The sequence below is a fragment of the Schistocerca serialis genome, chromosome 1 (assembly GCF_023864345.2).
Source record: "Schistocerca serialis cubense isolate TAMUIC-IGC-003099 chromosome 1, iqSchSeri2.2, whole genome shotgun sequence".
NCBI classification, from domain to species: Eukaryota; Metazoa; Arthropoda; class Insecta; order Orthoptera; family Acrididae; genus Schistocerca; species Schistocerca serialis.
This window is the reverse complement of record NC_064638.1, coordinates 152,505,253-152,524,760: the sequence shown is the minus strand read 5'-3', so window position 1 is coordinate 152,524,760 and position 19,508 is coordinate 152,505,253. Positions and strand designations below refer to the sequence as shown.

Genomic DNA, 19,508 nt, shown 5'->3' with positions numbered 1-19,508 from the left:
GACAAGCCGTTTAATTTGTCTACAAGGAGAAAGACGCAGCTCAATGCAGACAAGTACCCATTTGTTTGGGCCGAAGTAGGCAACAACAATTGAAAAATAAAGATTACTGGTGACTGTATGTTGTATTATAGACAAAAAAAATCCTCATCTCCTTTCCTAATTTACAAAACATCCCTCTGACAACCCTTTTTTTATCTCTGAAACCTGATTACTAAGTTAGTCTATTTGGTATTGTATCCTCTCCATCCTACTATTGTTTTCAGACTGTGCTGTTTTCATTTCCTCTAATTTCGCCAAAATCGACTGCAAAAATATCAGTTTTAACTGTTTCTTTGCTGACTACATTTTCACTTGGTTAAAACATGTCCTGGCTGGGTCCTACAGCTTTCACTTCATCACTTCTACCCTCGTCTCTATTCATTTTGCTAGCACACACACACACACACACACACACACACACACACACACACAGTTTGTACTTATCTTTTCTTTTTGATGTTCTTCGTCATAGTTGTAAAATCGTCTTCAATTCATCTGGTCCGTCATTGTTGATAGTATCTTGTCACCGTTGAATATGACTTTGTTGGGCAGTCCTCGGGTCTTCCTTCTTCGCATGATTGGGACTTCAATTATATATATAACTGCAAATGACACAAATCACTGTCCTTTTTTCTTCTGCAAGAGACAAAACTTCGTTACCAGTCAACTGATCCCAGATGATGTCCACAATTGTAATCTTACCCTCTCACACATCACAACTAAATTTTCAGTCTCTTCTTAAAAATTAATTCATTTCAAAAGCTTTGAGAGGTGCAAGATGTACAAATAACTCTTTTACTTATCTTCATTTTCTCGTTGTTGGCTGCAGTTTGTCATGTATAGGGGCAGATTCTTCAGGCTGAAATTTTTTAACTTCCAGATGACTAGATAAATTTTAAGTAAGCCTGTTGCATGATTTCTGTTTGCATTTGTTTTTTATGATGTCACATTCTTCTATATCACACTGACTTTACAACCTTCACTTCCATAACACGAAAACAGAGGCACGTCCACCACCCCTAACTCATTCTAACAATATTCCATAGAGTTTATAAAACAAGAGTTTACAAACTTCCTTGAAGAATCTTCACCAAGTAATACCATTATTTTATAAATGAGTCCAGAAATAAATTTAATAATTAGCATCAGATTGTGTAAATAATAATAGGAATTTTAAGTATGCCAGATATTTTGTAATTTCAAATATTTCTAAAAGAAGAGTAATTTTAACCGTACATGCATAGTTAGTACATATCGATAATAAGAAATTAATTTCTTTTTATAATTTTAGCCTGAAATATAATACATCATATACAAAATTGTATTAATTCTTTTAGTGAAACAGCAGAGATAATTTTAACCTATACAAGATTCGAAAATATTCCGGATATTTCAATTAAAGAAAGGTAATATTAGAGGAGGGTATCCCATTACAACCTGGACCACCGAAACAATCATGTACAACAATGCTGGACATACCCTTGTATGGTGAGAGGTGGGAACATGTAATGCACCCAGAAACATTGCCAAACGTGATCATCTTATAGTGTGGGGAGGTATAATGTTGTGTCGACATACTTACCTCCAAGTCTTTGAACAGGATACACTCACCAGTCAATCGTGTTGTGACTCTGTACTCCTTCCCTATGTGCAACTTTTCAGGAGCCTCTTCAGGCCTGACTTCATTTTTATGGATAACAATGCTCTACAGCATCGAACAGGGCAGATGATATTCAATGAGTGAAATGGTGTGTGCATTCCCCTAACTTAAATACCACTGAACATAAATGGGATGTGTTGTGGAGACGTCTTGCAACGCATCCTCATGCACCAATGACCACCCAGCAGTTGTCAACCACACTGGAGAGAAATGGAACACCCTACCACAAGAACTCCTTACCAACCTTATGCCCAATGTGGAAACATGTTGCAGAAAATGTACTGCCACCTACGGTGATCTCACACCCTATTAAGAACTTTTAGTAATGTGTAGGGAGCCATAAAACATCACAGTGACTTCAGTGTAAGTATATAAGAGTGTCATTACTGCTTGTCTGATTACTTATTTCTTTCAGTTACTTTCTGCTCTACTACACTACAGCAGTTCTTTCATTAAGCTATTTTACTTGGCAGTGACAGACCTTTCTAAATCTACTTTTGTCCTTAAGTTTTGCACACCAGTGTATATCATATTTTGTCTAAATATGGGAAATCTTTTAAAGAACTTTCTCCAGGTCAGTAAACATTTCTGCTAGAGTTCCAGCAAGGCTAGTTTCCTTTGCAAGGCCTTCTTTCTATTGGTAATTTTGGTTGTTAAAGGGAAAATAATTATAAGACAGCACTAACCCTTGAAATTCTATTAATTCAGTTATGTCTGCAGTGCAATTTTTTACACTTTACACTCCAGCAAGTGGTTTTTTTTAACAAATTCAATGGTACGTTTGATCAGAAAATCATTTAACAAAGTTTCAATGTCTAAAAATGCTAAAAAGACAGGGGAAAAAATTGTCACTAAAAAGTGTCCTCTAAAGTATATACTGCTTTTAACGTATTATTTAGTTATTCGTTAACTTTGTAGCTAGAGACCACAATACTATTGACAATGGGTTTGCTAGATTTCTCTCCTTTCTGATCTTTAATATGGGACCAACACAATATCCTCATCCCTACCAACATCACTCCTGCTCTCTAACCCTCACCTCGCGACTCGTGTCCCTGTAACAGACCTAGATGCAAGATCTATCCTGTACATCCTCCCACCACGACCTATTCCAGCCCGATCCAAGCATCACTTATCCCATCGAAGGCAGAGCTACCTGTGAAACCAATCATGTGATCAGCAAGTTAAGCTGCAACCACTGTGCTGTGTTCTATGTGGGCATGAAAACCAACAAGCTGCCTGTCTGCATGAGTGGCCATCAACAAACTATGGCCAAGAAACATCTGGACCATCCAGTTGCTGAGCGTACTACCCATACAATGTTCTTTACTTCAATAACTGCTTCACAGCCAGTGCCATCTGGATCCTTCCTACCAACAACAGATTTTCTGAATTGCCCAAGTGGTAACTCTCCCTGCAATATATCCGATGTTCCTGTAACCACCCTGTTCTCATCCTGTGTTAAGTCACTGTCCTCCACCCACCTATCTCCTTCTCTTCCCACTCCAGCACTACACAGCCTTCTATTCCGACCTCAACCTATGGTAACATACTGACCCACACCCTCCAACCAACAGTTCCCACCCCCTCTATCCTATTATCTCCTCCCCATTCTCATCTACTCTGTTCATTTTCAGTCCTCTGTCAATGCATCTGCCCGACTTTCTCCACACCTCTCCTTTTTCCCCCACAACCTCCCGATGCTGCACCTGTTGGCCATCTAGTCCCTGCACACGCCGCCACACAGCATTCATCTCTCTCCCATATATTGCTCTCCCTCCCCTTCCCCTTCCCCGCTTTCTCCAGACTGCCACTTGCATCCCACGTGATGTTGCATTCCAGCCTGAGATGCTGAAGTTGGTGGTTGTGTGTGTGTGTGTGTGTGTGTGTGTGTGTGTGTGTGTTTTACTGATGAAGGCTATGGACAAAAGCTATATGTGAGTGTCTTTTAATTGTGACTGTCTGCAGCAACTCGACGTGTCTTCTTTACAGTAAGTAATCTGTCTTTTCCTACATTGTTGATATTCCTACCTGGAGTTTCCATTGTTTAAGTAATAACCAGCAATACTGTCTCATCATTTATTAGTTTTCTTGATTCCCTTTGATACAATTAACTTTAACAGATGTGTGAAGTAGTCATTTTCAGAGATTGCAAATTTAGATATGTGTTTAAGTTAATTAGGAGGACATGGGTGACATCATCCCCTTGAGAATATGCTCCTCTGGAAGTGGTTATCTAGTGAGAAGTGCTGCCAACAGTTTATTAAAAAGGTGTTTCTATTCAAAAATGAATTAAACAAGCAATTCTCTAGTATTATGTGACTGTCAAACATGCCACACCCACAAAATAAATGTCTGCATGGCCAGAAATTATGTGTGCAAACATGACAGAAAAATACAAAAGGCATCAATATGTTCAGGCAGTTGCTCCAATCTGAGGATTTCACTTACTGATGTTTTCCAGTCAAATTTTCTCCACAGCCCTAAATGGGAGTATCAGAAAATAATTCTGCCAGAAGTGGAAACCATTCTGTGATAATGTTCCATGCAGTTTTCGGGCATATAATGATACAAGCTGCAACACCTCAGTGCACACTAAATAAACTATGCTCCACAATAAATTTTATAAATGAAATGAGTTTGTAAAAATGTTTTCCAGTGAATCTACTCAATTACAGAGAAATTCTATTAGTGGTTAAAATCATCTTGGAATTACAAGACAGGTAAAGTCCTCCTCTTCACTCTTTCTATTAATCTCTTCAGACTTTTCTATTAACATCACCTGTTTCTTCCATTAAACATTCTCTGCATTGTAAGATTCCAATCTTCCAATTGCTAATACACATATTACATTACTGCTGGCAGAGCCAAAATAGGTTCATTGAATATAATGTTTTATGTAAATTTATTTACATCTGTGCCTCATGTTTCGAGTGAATTACACTATAAGACACCAATGGTAAATATTCTTCAGTCTCTTGGAAAACTCTTATTTTTTGCACATTTTGATGCATGTACCACACTATACATTCAGTGTGGTTCCAGGAAAGATAATATAAATAAAAATAATGTGGTATTCAGGTACAAATTGTTTTGATTATGAAATAACAACAATGACCTAATTAAGTCATGGCATCTTGGAGTAAACAAACTGACTTACACATAAAATATTTAATTACATTTGGTAAACATCTCATTTCATTCCAAACACATCTATTGGATACATTTTTGTGCATAAATGAGACAGTCAAGTGTATGACAGTCACTGAATTTTAGAGTAGATCAAAATCTAACACCTTACCATCCAACAGTGTGAATATATATAGCTCTTGGAATAAAACTCACTTTTACTTACATATGTAGAGCACATTCCACATCACAGAAGGAAGAATCACTCAGTTTTCCACTGCATTTATTATGTGCTTTTTTCTTTGGTGAGATTGTGATTGATTGAACATCACAAAGAGATTTAATAAAGTTGACCCAGCAGTTATAAACTGCCCCATAGCCTCACTGCACCAGAGGCGGTTCAGTATTTACAAACTATGGTGAACAGTAGAGGTTACACTGATTGTGATCTGAACCACAATGCCAGGTCTAACAATAGGCTCTTTTTCCCCCTTCTCAATAATTATGAATGTAGTCTGCAGAGTCTGTGCAGAGAATAGAGAAGGAAACTGTTTTATTTGACTGGCACATGCACAAATTCACTGCGGCTGGTCAGGCTGTTCAGCTTCTGCCCAATTAAATCCACCTGGGCGTTCCTCAGGTAGCGGCGTGTAGTCAGGATCATTCTGCGCATCAAACAGCGTCTTCCTGCAACACACAAAACTCTCTTACATTCATCTGTACAGCTTATGTATTTTTTTAGATCATTACTGTAGGTACGACAAAACTATCAAACTCTTAGAGGATATCACACGAAGAAATAAAATAAAAACAATAATAGATAAATGAAGAATGTTGTTGAATATAATGCTCATTTTTATATGAGAAAACAATAAAAGGAGTTGCACAGTTTCACTGTGGGAAAGGAATGTTACGAGTTAATGACCCATGGACAACTAGGTCATCCGAGATGGAACACAAGCCTGGACAGGGGAAGGGTGGAGAAGAACACTGCCTATATCCTTTTCAAAGGTGTTTGCCTCAATCAATTCAGGGAATCTACATCTACAAGAGTACTCTGCAATTCACAATTAAGTGCTTGTCAGAGGGTTTGTTGAACTATACCTTCAAGCTATTTTTCTACTATTCTCTGCTTAATACATGAAAACATAAACTTGGATGGTCTACTCTGGATTTAAACTGCTGTCCCCCCAAACATGAGTATAGTGTCTTGCCACTGTGCCACATTACTAGATGGTTCAGTGGAAATCACTACAGGTAATCTGATGGACACCAAAACTGTTGCCCCTCACGGATATAGAGCATGCAACAAAATGATATTTTGAAAATTTGAGAGATTGTAGAGGTTGAAATTCTGAACTTTTGATATAAGGAACGTATAGTTGGGACTGTGAAATAAAATTTCTACAGCACTATACATTTGGTAAGGTAAATGAAACACTAGAATACTCTAATTTGGAAAACTTTTTTTGAGGAAACAATAGAATATAATCAGATACTGTAAATTGAATCAGTGGCTTCAATACTTCAGTTATGTTCAAATGTGATGACTACAAACTTTGTCACATAATGTGCAACAACGAACCAGGTTTAGTGTACTTCTCTGAAAGACTCCACACTTCCTTCTCGTGATATCAGAGGCTGTAAAGATGCACTCAATAAGCTCAGGTACTGTTCCGACTGGTGTTAAGCACACAGGGGACTACACATACCCACAGAGGGGCGAGTCAGGGGCGTGTGCAGGGCAAAGGACTGTGTAATCTCTGCCAATTACTCTCTACTTGAATTTGTCCGTGAGGAATGCCCTGGCTCGACAATCAAAGTGCACTGGCGTACTGTCATTCTGATACCATAAACCAGGGCATAATTGCAAGGGAATATCCTCCAGAAGTTCAGGCAAAGCATTCTCCAGGCAGTTGAAATACCATGCATCATTCAAATGATCTGATAATGATGATATGATAATGTTTGGTTTGTGGGGCGCTCAACTGCGTGGTCATCAGCACCCATACAAAGTCCCAATTTTCAAACAGTCCAATTTTTTTCACAGTCCAATCTCGCCACTGTCAGGAATGATGATGACATTATGAGGACAACACAAACACCCAGGCCCCAAATGATCTGATAAGATGTGTGGTCCAATAAAGTGATCTCCCTGAATTCCAGTCCAATGTTCACTGAGAATCTCACCTGGTAATATCGCAAATAGGTAAGGAGTGGGTTTTCAACAACCCAGTGGTGGCTGTAGAAACTTTATTTCATATTTCTAGCCAGAGGTTCCTCATTTCAAAACATTCCAAACGTCATTCTCTACAATCTCCCAAATTTTTTAAATGCCAGTCTGTTACACCCTGTATAACACACACACACACACACACACACACACACACACACACACACACACACACACATCCATGTGTGTGTGACCAAATTAAACAAAACAGCTGTTATGTGTTTTGTGAGACATCCAAAGACAATGAAAAAGTAATTTTGTTTCACATTACAGACAACTTGTTGCTTAAAGTGTAGTTTTATCTTTCCTATTGACAAGGTGGCTTAAAATTACTACTGCGAGATAAAAAGCTTTTTCAGTATGGGTGCCTCAGCCATAGACAATGTGAAACAGCTAATGTGGGTTGAAAACCAACCCCAGCTGTAATTTTCACTTTTATTATATTTTATTCGTACATCAACACTCAATTAATACAAAATATGATGTGACACACAAGACAACTAGATGACGGCACAACATTAAAAACTAAAATTATAACTTTCATGCAGCAATTAACAGAAGCCTTTAGAGGATTTGGTTTACAGTTTAATATTCATGAAACAAAATTTTTGTGCTCATCCGTACTCATGAAGATAATGACAACTTGTAAGTCTAAACTGAAATATTTGCACAAGTGAACAAATTTAATATCTGGATGTCTTCACCAGTTGAGCAAATAATGTTAGTTACATGTTATGTAGGTCATTTCAGTGATTCCTTTACCAAAATGATGTGGAACAAGTCAGTTTACTAAATATGTATAGATGATCAGCATTAACATTAATGAAAACATTTTTGTCTTAGGTACTCATCCAACTACACTTAAAAACTTGGTTTACAGACTATCAGTTTTTAAATAGAAATTTGTACATCGAATAGGAATTGTTCAGGAGAAATTATTTTAGGTCAGATTTAAAACTTGCTTTGCTACCTGTCAGACATCTTGTTACTGCACAAGTGTTAATAAAAGTTTGTTGCTGCATACTGAACTTTTTTCTGAGCCCTTGACACCTTCAATAATGATTGAATAACATCATTTTCCCCCCTTTAGTGTTGTAGGTATTGACTGCACTGTTGTTCTTAAATTGTGATGGATTATTTATGATGAATTTCATAGGCAAATATATGTATGGTGACAGTGCAGCTAAAATTCCTAACTCCTTAAAGAGGAACCTACATGATGACTGTGGGCGAACACTATGTTGTTATTCTTACTGCTCACTTTTGTGCTTTTTCTAAGTGGCAACTCATCCCAGAAAATTATACCTTAAGACATTACTGAGTGGAATTACAAAAAATATGTCTGGAAGTTGATTAATTTGTTTCTAACACTAGCAGTCACACAAAGAGCTAGACGTAGCTGAACTTAATTGTTTAAGAACCTTTCTAATATAATTCTTCCAGTTAAAATTTTCATTAATATGTACACCCAAAAAATTGGAGCATTCCACCCTGTTTACTGGCTTATGCCCATGTGCCACATCAATTATTAGTATGACTATTTGTTGTACAGAACTGAGTACATGAGGGTTGTTTAGGGAAAGTCTGGTAAATTTCCATGAAAAGAATGGAACACTCCTGTTGCACCTTCATGACTGGTATGCTTGATTATTCCGAGAACCATACAAAGAACTTAATGTATAGCACACAGTTCACCGTTGACAGCCATCTGAATTGGCCAGAGTGTCGGCTGTGATTGAAAATGGAGAAAACAGAGTTTTGTGCTATTATTAAGCATTTTCATATGAAGAGTTGAACTGTTGCACAAAACAAAACCAACTGGATGAAGTTCATGTGGACACTGTAGCATCACTGAAGACCGCTTACATTTAGATTAATGAATTTAAATATACTTGGATAAGCACCAGAGACAAAGCATGCTCCAGGCATTAAACCGTGGTCACCATAAAGGAAACCACTGACAATATAATGGAAGACCACTAAAAAAAAATCATAAAATTGCTGAGACTGTTGGCATTTCAGCTGATCAAGTTGGCTGGTTTAAAAGAGTGGGGAAAAGGACAAAACTACGAGGTCATCAGTCCCTTGTTCCAATTAAAACGATGCCACAAGTGTGAGAATAAAACAAACGAGACTGACAACTCAAAACGGAATGAAAGGAAAAATCACAAGAACGATGAAGGGCAACAAACATGTAAATGGACAAAAGAGGCCAAGAAAACCACAGAAAAGCAAGAAACGGGATGAAGAGATTAAAACAACAAAGCAGATTACCATTGCTGGCTGACCATGAGAATCAAAAAGGAGAAGCCAGCCACTATGCAACACATTAAAACCTCCACCCTAGTGCATCTAGGGTGCAGGACACAGAGGGACGAAGGGCATGTGCTAAAACTTAGATCAAATGGTAAAACCCACCCTCATGAATAAAATGTAAAACTAAATCAGCCGATGAGGCGTTGTCAGATAAAATTAGCAGCAACGAGTCCGGTAACCCAAGATTTCGTCGCTGGGCAGTCAAAGTGGGACAGTGCACCAGAACATGGGCCACTGTCAACCGGATGCCGCACCAACACTGAGGTGGGTCTTCAGAGTGCAGGAGGTACTTTGGGTCGCTCAAGCACGGCCAATGCAGAGCCAGCAGAGGACAAGTGATTCCCCGCGAGAGGCCTGCAAGACTTCCACACATTTGTAATCTCCTTAATGACACGCAGTTTGTTGTGTGTACTGGTGTGCCATTCCGTCTCCCAAAGCCGAAAAACCCTACGGTGTAAGTCAGAATGCAGATCAGCTTCAGAGATGCCCATCTCCAGAAGCAGTTTCCACGTAGTGTGTTTGGCCAGCCTGTCGGCAAGTTCATTGCCTGGGATGCCGAAGTGTCCTGGAGTCCACACAAACACCATTGAATGACGGGACCAGTCCAGGGCATAGATGGACTCCTGGATGGATGCTACCAAAGGATGGTGAGGGTAGCACTGGTCGATAGCTTGCAGGCTGCTCAAGGAGTCAGTAAAAAGAAGAAACAATTCCCCAGGGCATGAAGAGATATACAGATATAATGAAGTGCACGAGAGATGGCCGCCAGCTCTGCAGTGAATACACTGCAGCCATCGGGCAAGGAATACTGTCCATTCCTCTGTGGACGTAGGCAAAGACAACATGACCATTAATCATCGGACTGTTAGTGTAAACCGCTTCAGAGGCCCAGAACACATCAAGAATCAAGAGGAAGTGACAGCGGAGAGCAGCAGGAGTAACCGAGTCCTTACAGTCATGCGAAAGGTCCAGACGAATCTGCAGCCTAGGTGCACACCAAAGAGGTGTATGCGGACAGACCTGGATGGGAGGTGGTAAAAGGAACGACTCCAGTTCAGACAGAAGGGATCGCATGCGAACAGCAATTGTTAGCCCTGACCTGGGCTGCTGATGCGGAAGATGAACTGCTGTAGGTGGAAAAAGGCGGTGGTAATTCGGATGCTCAGGAGAACTACGAATGTGTACAATGTATCTGGCGAGCAGTTGTGCACATCAAATCTGCAATAGAGGGACTCCGGTCTCCACCAGGACACTGGTCACCAGACTCGTTCTAAAAGCTCCTGAGCTAGGCAAATGCCACAGTGGTGTACTGAGTCGGGTACACGCAACGCTGAGGGTGCCGCCGAACCATAAATCAGACTCCCATGGTCGAGACAGGATTGTACAAGGGCTTTGTAGAGCTGCAGCAGAATAGAGCGATCTGTACCCCAGTTGGTGTTGCTCAGGCAGCAGATAGCATTGAGGTGCTGCCAGCACTTCCGCTTAAGCTGATGAAGGCGAGGTAGCCAAGTCAATCGGGCGTCGAAAGCCAGTCCTAAGATTCGATATGCCTCCACTACACTGTGTGGATCATCATTAAGGTACGGCCGAAAACTGGAAGCCATGGGCTAGAGCCCATGACTGCACCCTGTGGATGGCTCCCTGTAGGTACCGTTCAGCAACACCAGTACTGGTGGAGCAGTATGAAATGAAGAAGTCGTCTGCATACAGAGAGGGTGAGGAGGACAGCCCTACAGCTGCTGCTAGACCGTCAATGGCCACTAAAAATAGTGATACACTCAATACAGAGCCCTGCAGGACCTCATTCTCCTCGATATGGGGGGGAACTATGGGAGGCACCTTAAGTTGGACACGGAAAATACAGAGTGACAGGAAATTCTGCATAAAAATCAGGAGCAGACCTCGGAGACTCCACCTGTATAATATGGCAAGGATATGATGTCGCCAGGTGGTGTCATACACTCTGCCTAGATCAAAAGAGACGGCAGCAAGGTGTTGGTGTCTGGATAAGGATGTTCGGATGGCAGACTCAAGGGACACAAGATTACCAGTGGTTCAGAGACCCAGGCGGAAGCTGCCCTGACATGGGCCGCCAACACACCATACATTCCAACAGCTTACAAAGAACATTGGTGAGGCTGATGGGCCGATAGCTATCCACATCAAGCTGGTTTTTACCGGGTTTGAGCACTGGGATGATGGGGCTCTCCCGCCATTGCAATGGAAAGATGCCATCGCACCAGATCCGGTTGAAGACGACAAGCAGATGATGCTTGTAGTCAGGCAAGAGATGTTTACTCATCTGACTGTGGATCTGATCTGGCCCAGGAGCTGTGTCGGGGCAATGCGCAAGGGCACTGAGGAACTCCCACTCTGTAAATGGGGCATTATAGGGGTCACTGTGGCATGTAGTGAACGAGAGGACTTTCCTTTCAATACGATGTTTGTGGGTGCAAAAGGCTGGGGGGGGGGGTAGTTCTCCGAAGCAGAGGCTCAAGCATACTGCTCGGTAAAGCGATCGGAAATTGCATTTGCGTCGGTAGATAACATGCCACTGATGGTAAGGCCAGGGACATCTCTTGGAGCCTGGTATCCAAAAAAATGTCTGATCTTCGTGCAGACTTGGGAAGGCGACGTATGGCACCCAATGGTCAACACGTACCTCTCCCAACACTCCTGTTTCCGTCGTTTTATAGGCTGGCGTACACAGGCACAGAGCCGCTTAAAGGCTATCAGGTGCTCTAGGGAATGGTGTCGCTTATGTCACTGTAGAGCTAACTGATGCTCTGTAATTGCCTCCGTGACTTCAGTCGGCCACCGAGGGACTGTCTTTCATCAGGGGCACAATAAGGAGCGAGGGATCATGTTTTCTGCTGCAGAAACGATCATTGTAGTTACCTGCTCAACCATCACATCGATGTTACTATGTGGGGCAGAGACAATGGTTACATCAAACGTGAAAGTTTCCCAGACAGCCTTCTTTAAAGGTCATCTGGGCAGGCATCCATGGGCCTGACGCCGGAGCAGTTACAGGAAGATGGGTAAGTGGTCACTACCACACAGGTCGTCATGTACTTGCCAGTGGATAGATGGGAGAAGTCCTAGGCTGCTAATCGATAAATCAATGGCTGAGTAACTACAGCCACACTGAAATGTGTGGTGGCCCCAGTATTTAAGAGGCAGAGGTCGAACTCAGACAGTAAAGTTTCGACGTCTTTGTCTCGGCCAGTAAGCACAGTGTCACCCCACAGGGGGTTATGGGCATTAAAATCTCCCAAAAGTAGGAAAGGTTTAGGGAGTTGATCAATCAGTGCAGCTAATACTTTCAGGGATACTGCACCATCTGGAGGAAGATATACATTGCAGACAGTTATTTCCTGTGTCGTCCATATTCTGATAGCCACAGCTTCAAGAGGGGTTTGAAGGGGCACAGGTTCACTACAGACTGAGTTTAGGACATAAATGCGAACTCCATCGGACACTCTATTATAGTTGCCATGGTTCCTGTAATATCCCTTATAGCCGCGGAGGGCAGGGGTCTGCATTGCGGGAACCAGGTTTCCTGGAGGGCAATGCAGAAAGCAGGTGTAAACCTTAACAGTAGCCATAGCTCATCCAGGCGGCGGAAAAAACTGCCGCAATTCCATTGGAGGATAACATCATCTTGAGACTGGGAAGGCATGGAACATTCAATGAGGCAGTTTACACCTCAGCGTCACGTGCTGCCACAAACTTTTTGCCTGAGCAATCTATATCCATCTGGTGAGATCCAGGTCCTCAGCGGATGCCAAAATCTCCACCCCATCCTCAGATGCAGAGCTTGTAGATAGTGGTCGTGTGGGTGCCACCGCAATTTCCTTGGTCTTAGGGGTTTTCTTTTCGGATTTCTCTTGCTGCTCCTTGGGTTTACCTGGCTGGGAGGACTTCACTGAATCAGTCTCTGGGACTGAGGATGAGCGTGAAGCCCTATGACAAGCTGCTTTTGGGCTCTTCATCCGCTGGCGGGTGTCATCTTTCCCACTAGCAGAAACCTGGGACGGGAGTGACCCAAGGGACCCCTTCCTAGCAAGAGGAATTACGCTTCTCTGTCTCAGAAGTGGGGACTGAAATCCCCAATGGTTGGGGGGGGGGGGGGGGTGTTGCTCCCTAAGTAGGTGTGTAGGTGGTGCGGGAGCAACAGGGAGGGAAGTGACCCCCCAATAACAAGGGGGCAGGTGTAGTCTATCAGTTCTGAGAGGCGACAGGAGTTCGAGGAACTGATGGGCGAGAACTGTTCTCATAGCGGTGGCGTATGAGTAGGTCATAGCCACAGGATGTAGGCGCTCGAACTTCCTCTTAGTCTCAGTATAGGTCAGTCGGTCCAGGGCCTTATATTCCACGATTTTCCTCTCTTTCTGTAAAATCCTGCAGTATGGCGAGCAAGGTGAATGATGCTCTCGCCAGTTGACACGGATGGGACTTGGGGAGTGTGGAGTATTGGAATGTGATGGACATACACAATCTCGACAGGTGGGGCTGTAAGTACAGCGAGAAGACATATGGCTGAACTTCCAGCACTTAAAGCAACACATGAGGGGAGGGATATATGGCTTGACGTCAAAGAGGTAGACCATCACCTTGAACTTCTCGGGCAATGTGTCACCCTCTAATGCCAAGATGAAGGCACCGGTGGCAACCTGGTTATCCCTCAGACCCCGATGGATGCGCTGGATGAAATGAACACCTTGCCACTCTAAATTGGCCCATAGCTAGTCGTCAGACTGCAAAAGAAGTTCCCTGTGGAATGTAATACCCTGGACCATATTTAAGCTCTTATGAGGCATGGTAGTAACCGAAACATCCCCCAACTTGCCACAAGCAAGTAACGCCCGTGACTGGGCAGAGGATGCTGTTTTTATCAAAACTGACCCACAGCGCATTTTGGAAAAGCCCTCCACTTCACCAAACTTGTCCTCCAAATGCTGCACAAAAAACTGAGGCTTCATGGACATGAAAGATTCCTCATCAACTCTCATACATACGAGGTACCAGGGCGAATAAGCTTCACTGCCATCCTTAAGTTGGCATTCCCATTGTGTGGCCAGGGAGGGGAACGACTTGGGGTAATTTCTTAGCATTAAGGTTAGACTTTGCCCACAGAGACTGCTGGTGGTGGGCCACCAGCAAGAGTGACATACTATGTCTCATGGCATGTCATCCGCCCTGATGCCACCCACTCCGACCAATGGCCATCCCCATGGGCACCACCCAGCCACAACAAAGGCCACCTCGCAGGATGGCCATTGCTGGGAGCCCAATGTCCCAGGGTGACGAGCATCTACTCCTTGGCATACTTGGGGAGTTAACAGTGCAGGCATCAGCAGAGCGATCCCTGTGTTGTCAGTGGGGCTACAACCAACAGGGTGCATGGCGGCCCCACCACAATGGACTGGCTACCATGCTGGATATGGGGTACAAAGAAGTCCATGGTCATCGTCGCACAGAAAGTGACACTGCATAGTGCATGGTGGAAAACGCACCCAAGAAGATGTCCTTGCCCAAGAGATGGGGAATGGGCGGGACTCCAATGCGACGACAAGAAAGTGGGCTAAAGATCTCAATGCACGATGGACACAATGCACCATGTAAGGTGCCCTTCCCCAACTGGCTTGCTCTTTGGGAAAAGTTTGAAAAATGGAGGTCAAACCCTACAGGGGACCATCACACAAAAGGCCAAAACGTGTGCGACTCCTTTTAGTCACCTCTTACAACAGGCAGGAGTACCTTGGGCCTATTCTTACCCCCAGACCCGCATGGGGAACTGAGCAAGTGCATAATATCCTGAACAAAAAATCATCTATGCAGGTGGGGGGGACAATTTCTCATAGTCAATCACAAGTGCATCCGCCAAATTTCAACACAATATCTGGCAATGTGTAATTACTATCTGCAAGACTTTTTGTGCTGATTTGTCACTGTTGATGAAACCTGGGTCCATTGTTACACACCAGAGTCAAAACAGTCAAACAATGGACTAATGCTGGCAGAAGGGTACCAAAGAAGGCAAAGATCATTTTGTCAGTTGGTCAGGTGATGACCTCTGTTTTTTTAGGACTCTCAAGGAATAATCCTCATAGATTACATGGAAAAATGCAGAACCGTAACTGGACCTTGTTATGCTTCATTGCTGGATTGTCTAAAACTTGCGTTGGATCAAAGTTGGCATGCAAAAAAGTGCCTTTTACCAGGATAATGCACCATCCAACATCAGCAACAAAAATGATGAAAGTGCATGAATTGAACTTTGAATTGGTTCCTGATCCACCCTTATCAGTAGCTGTAGCCCTATGTAACTTTTTTCTGTTCCCTAATTTGAAACTTTGGCTTGCTGGGATGAAATTTTCTTCAAATTAGAAAGTGATAGTTGCAGTCAAATAGTATTTTGTGGAGTTTGACAAAATCTATTTTTCCAATGGGATGAAAAAGCTGGAGGATAGCTTGACCAAGAGTATACCCCTCAAATGAAACTACGCCACGAAGTAAGTTGAATTGTTTATTTTTTCTTGCTTTTTCACCAAACTTATCAAACCAGCCTCATATTGCGTTTTCTCAAAATTTAGGGAGACTGTTTTCAAGAACCACTTAATAATTCTTTGACAAACATCATTAACAATCTCTTCTGTTGCTTTCATGTGATGGGATTTATTATAACACTAATGCTGTCTGCAAAAAGCACCAATCCTGCTTGTTGAAAGTTAAAGTCGAAGGTCATTCACATACATAAGGAATAGAAATTGACCCAAAATTGAACCCTGTATTACTCTCTTCATTATTTCTTCTCAGTTACTTCCAACTTTGTTTGAATTATTCATCACAACCTTTTGCATTTCATTTGTTAATTATGATTTACACTAGTTGTGTGAAAAGCTATCAACACCATAAAACTTAGGTTTTTACTCACCATACAGCGAAGATGCTGAGTCACATCTCCATTATATGGTGAGTAGCAACTTTCCTTTCGTAATATTGTTACATTTCATCTTGGATTTTCCACTGTTTCAAACTTAGGTTTCTGTTTTTCTAATAGATTAAAGTGGTCTTCACGATCAAATGCTTTGGAAAGATCACAAAAAATACCAACTGGTTGTTTAAGGCTTTTAATATTTGCTGGGTGAATGTGTAAATAGCATTCTCAGTTGAGCAATCCTTATGGAATATGAACTTCGATATGCTAAGTAAATTAGTTCTCCTCAAATGTGAAACTACTCTTGACTATATTACCTTTTCAAATATTTTTGAGAAAGATGTCAGAAAAGGGAACTGGATGATAATTATTTAATTCTTTCTTGTATGTTTCTTATTCAGGTTTAACAATTGAGTATTTTACTATGAATGGTGAAATTAAAATTAAACTTCAAATAAAATGTTTTATGTTGTGTCAAATATCTTAAAAAGCAGAAATATCTCTAAGAAATCCAAACTATGCGTATAAAGGGTGTTTTAAAGTATTCATTACATGTCTAGGTGTGATAAATCACTCCATAGGGAATTTTGTCAGAGATAAATGTTTTCCAGCAACGCTAGGCATCCTTTGATATTCACTGGCACTGGGACAATACTTCACTGAACTAGCAGGGTCTACTAATCATGTGTGAAATATACTCCCTACTCCACGAAATTGATAGTTTGTTTTTCAACAAGAAAATTACAAGAATGGGAGCCTCTAAGCAGAGAAAGATATTTTAGAAGCGAATCAGGAACTGAAATGTGTCCAGCCTTTCATGTAGAGCAGATGATTGGACGAAAGGTAAACACCTATATCAGGCCACATGTCAGGAACATAGCCAGTCTTGATATGTCGAATGCTATATGGCTGGTGGGAGCCATAGCAGGTGGTTCTTTTGCATCCAAACACTTTGTCTCAAACAAAAGTTGTTCCACATGGCATGATCTATCACCCCTAGACATTTGCTGCAGAAACTTTGAAACATCCTGTATCAGTCACTTAAGCAACCTAACACAGGCATGTAAAAGATCTTGTTCATAGACAATGACAAATCTGGAAAAACCTACATGGTCTATTTAAACAATCAACTATTGTAGGAAAGATAGAAACTAGATAGACTGCATGGATTGGTCACGTGATGTAATTGTACGAAGACAGGTTCTTCTAAACTGTAGTAACATCTCTAGAAAGAAGAAGACCACCATGATGGATAAGAAGGAGATTTTTAGACAATTTATGTAAGAGCCAAAAATTATTGAAAATTTCGAACTGGAGAGACTTTACCACACAAAGATTTGACAAAATATTGTTAAACTGGCAGTGAAGAGCTGACACAGCTGGTAACTGCTTTATGATAACAGCAACAACTTCAGCAGCAGCAACAGCAACATAGTAATTGTTATTATGTTTTTTTAATAAGAGAAACAACTATATTCCTGTGAAATAGTGTAAGAATGTGAATGACAGCCAACATACATATATCGCAAAAATTATGAAAGAGTATTAACTATTTTTAGTCCCTTCATAGGTAAGTTCTGGAATAGTGAGAACATACTGGGAGATAAAAAAAATGTTTAAAAATGATGGGTCAAACTAGAGTCAGTATATTTCTTGAGTGTTATTTTGAATAAATTGTAAAATTTAATCTTCATCTTCACGAATAAATTGTGATTATTTCAGTATGAAGTACCGTGATTATTTCAGTATGAAGTACCAAGCTCAATTACAGTAAGCCCATTTTTTCCAAAGTACTGTGATATAAAACATGAAACAGAAAGAGAAGACAATTGTAAAACTCAAAGCAGATAAGAGAAAAACGTAACACTGATTTCTTTCTTCTGAGGCTACATCAGAAAAACAAGAAAAATATTTGCATTTTTCTTGTATTCTTTCATTCTTTTGTACATGGGTTGGCTAAACTGTGTAACATACAGAGCAGACAAATTTAATTTAAGTTCTTGAAACAAGAAGAGTCCTCCTCATCCTTGGGTGTGAGTGACCTACCATTCATTTTAACATTTTCGTACCTAACCCTCTCTCCTCCCTGATGAAGGGGAATTCTGAAAGCTAGGACAGTGCTGTGCTTTTCTAAATGTGTCTATTGGCAAGACTAACATATTGCCTGCTGAAGGTAAAAGTGAAAGCCAGTAACAGCCTCAAAATGTTAGTTTCCTTGAATGAAATTTCCTTTTGATACATTTAAGGTACTGTAAAACATAATTATGCATAATTTGTAACAATAGCTGCTTGCAGTTTTATGGTTTTCACTACCAAAAAATGTTTACTTCCACAAAGAAATAAGAGTACTTGAAGGAGTACTATAGGGGTTGTTAGGTCGGATTCTCATATTCAACTGTGAGGGTAGAGTTGACAGCAATACAGGTAGGTAGCATCATAATATAGGGTGTATCAAAATGAATCAACCGATTTAAAAAAATCATAACTATTATGTGATCTGAGATATGTGTGAACAACATACTGTTGGAAAGAGCAAACTCTCGAGTTTTACATGGTTCCCATTAGGTAGCAGCAGTAGGCGTCCACTTCAGTTCTAGTAAAAATGGTGTGGGGACAACAGAAAGCATTTAGCATTCTATGTTTTGTACAGTGCGGGTCAGTAATAACTATTCAGCATGACTTTCTTACTAAGTATGGTGTGTATCCTCCAACAGCACAGAGTAATAAATGATGGCTTGAACAATTCCAAGAAATCGATTGTTCATCAAAAAACAAAATTCATTGTGTATGTTTATTAGTTTCAGAAATAAAGATCTGCCAAATCGGATGATTCTTTTCGATACACACTCTATTTCGACTCTGCCTCCTGAACCTCAGTTAGCCATTAATATATCTGTGGAGAAAATAGACTGGTTCAAAAGACTGCTTGCAGTCTATGTTATAGTTGCATGCCGTATAGCTTTCTCAATCTTTTTTGCATTCAACGAAGAAGTAATTTTCTTTGGTTTGGATACAGTAATGTACATAAACTCTATTATCTGTCTTCATAAATAAATCAACTGTTTTGGACTGCATTCAGGAGCCTTATTAGTTACCAGTTTTCAGAAGAAAAATATCTCTAGAACTACAAATATAATGTTGTCCTATATTGCCTATTTGTCTCACCACAAAGTATTTATTTTACGGCT

General features: G+C 41.0%; 1 protein-coding gene across 1 annotated transcript in view; it reads right to left on the bottom strand.

The window, feature by feature from the left end:
* Nucleotides 1–4,587: 4,587 nt before the first annotated feature.
* LOC126464455 (derlin-2) overlaps nt 4,588–19,508 on the bottom strand; it is an 81,669-nt gene continuing 66,748 nt past the window's right edge. Inside the window, exon 6 of the mRNA XM_050096236.1 lies at nt 4,588–5,515. Coding sequence (XP_049952193.1) covers nt 5,407–5,515 — 109 coding nt within the window. The 3' untranslated portion in view covers nt 4,588–5,406. The remainder of the gene's footprint in view (nt 5,516–19,508) is intronic.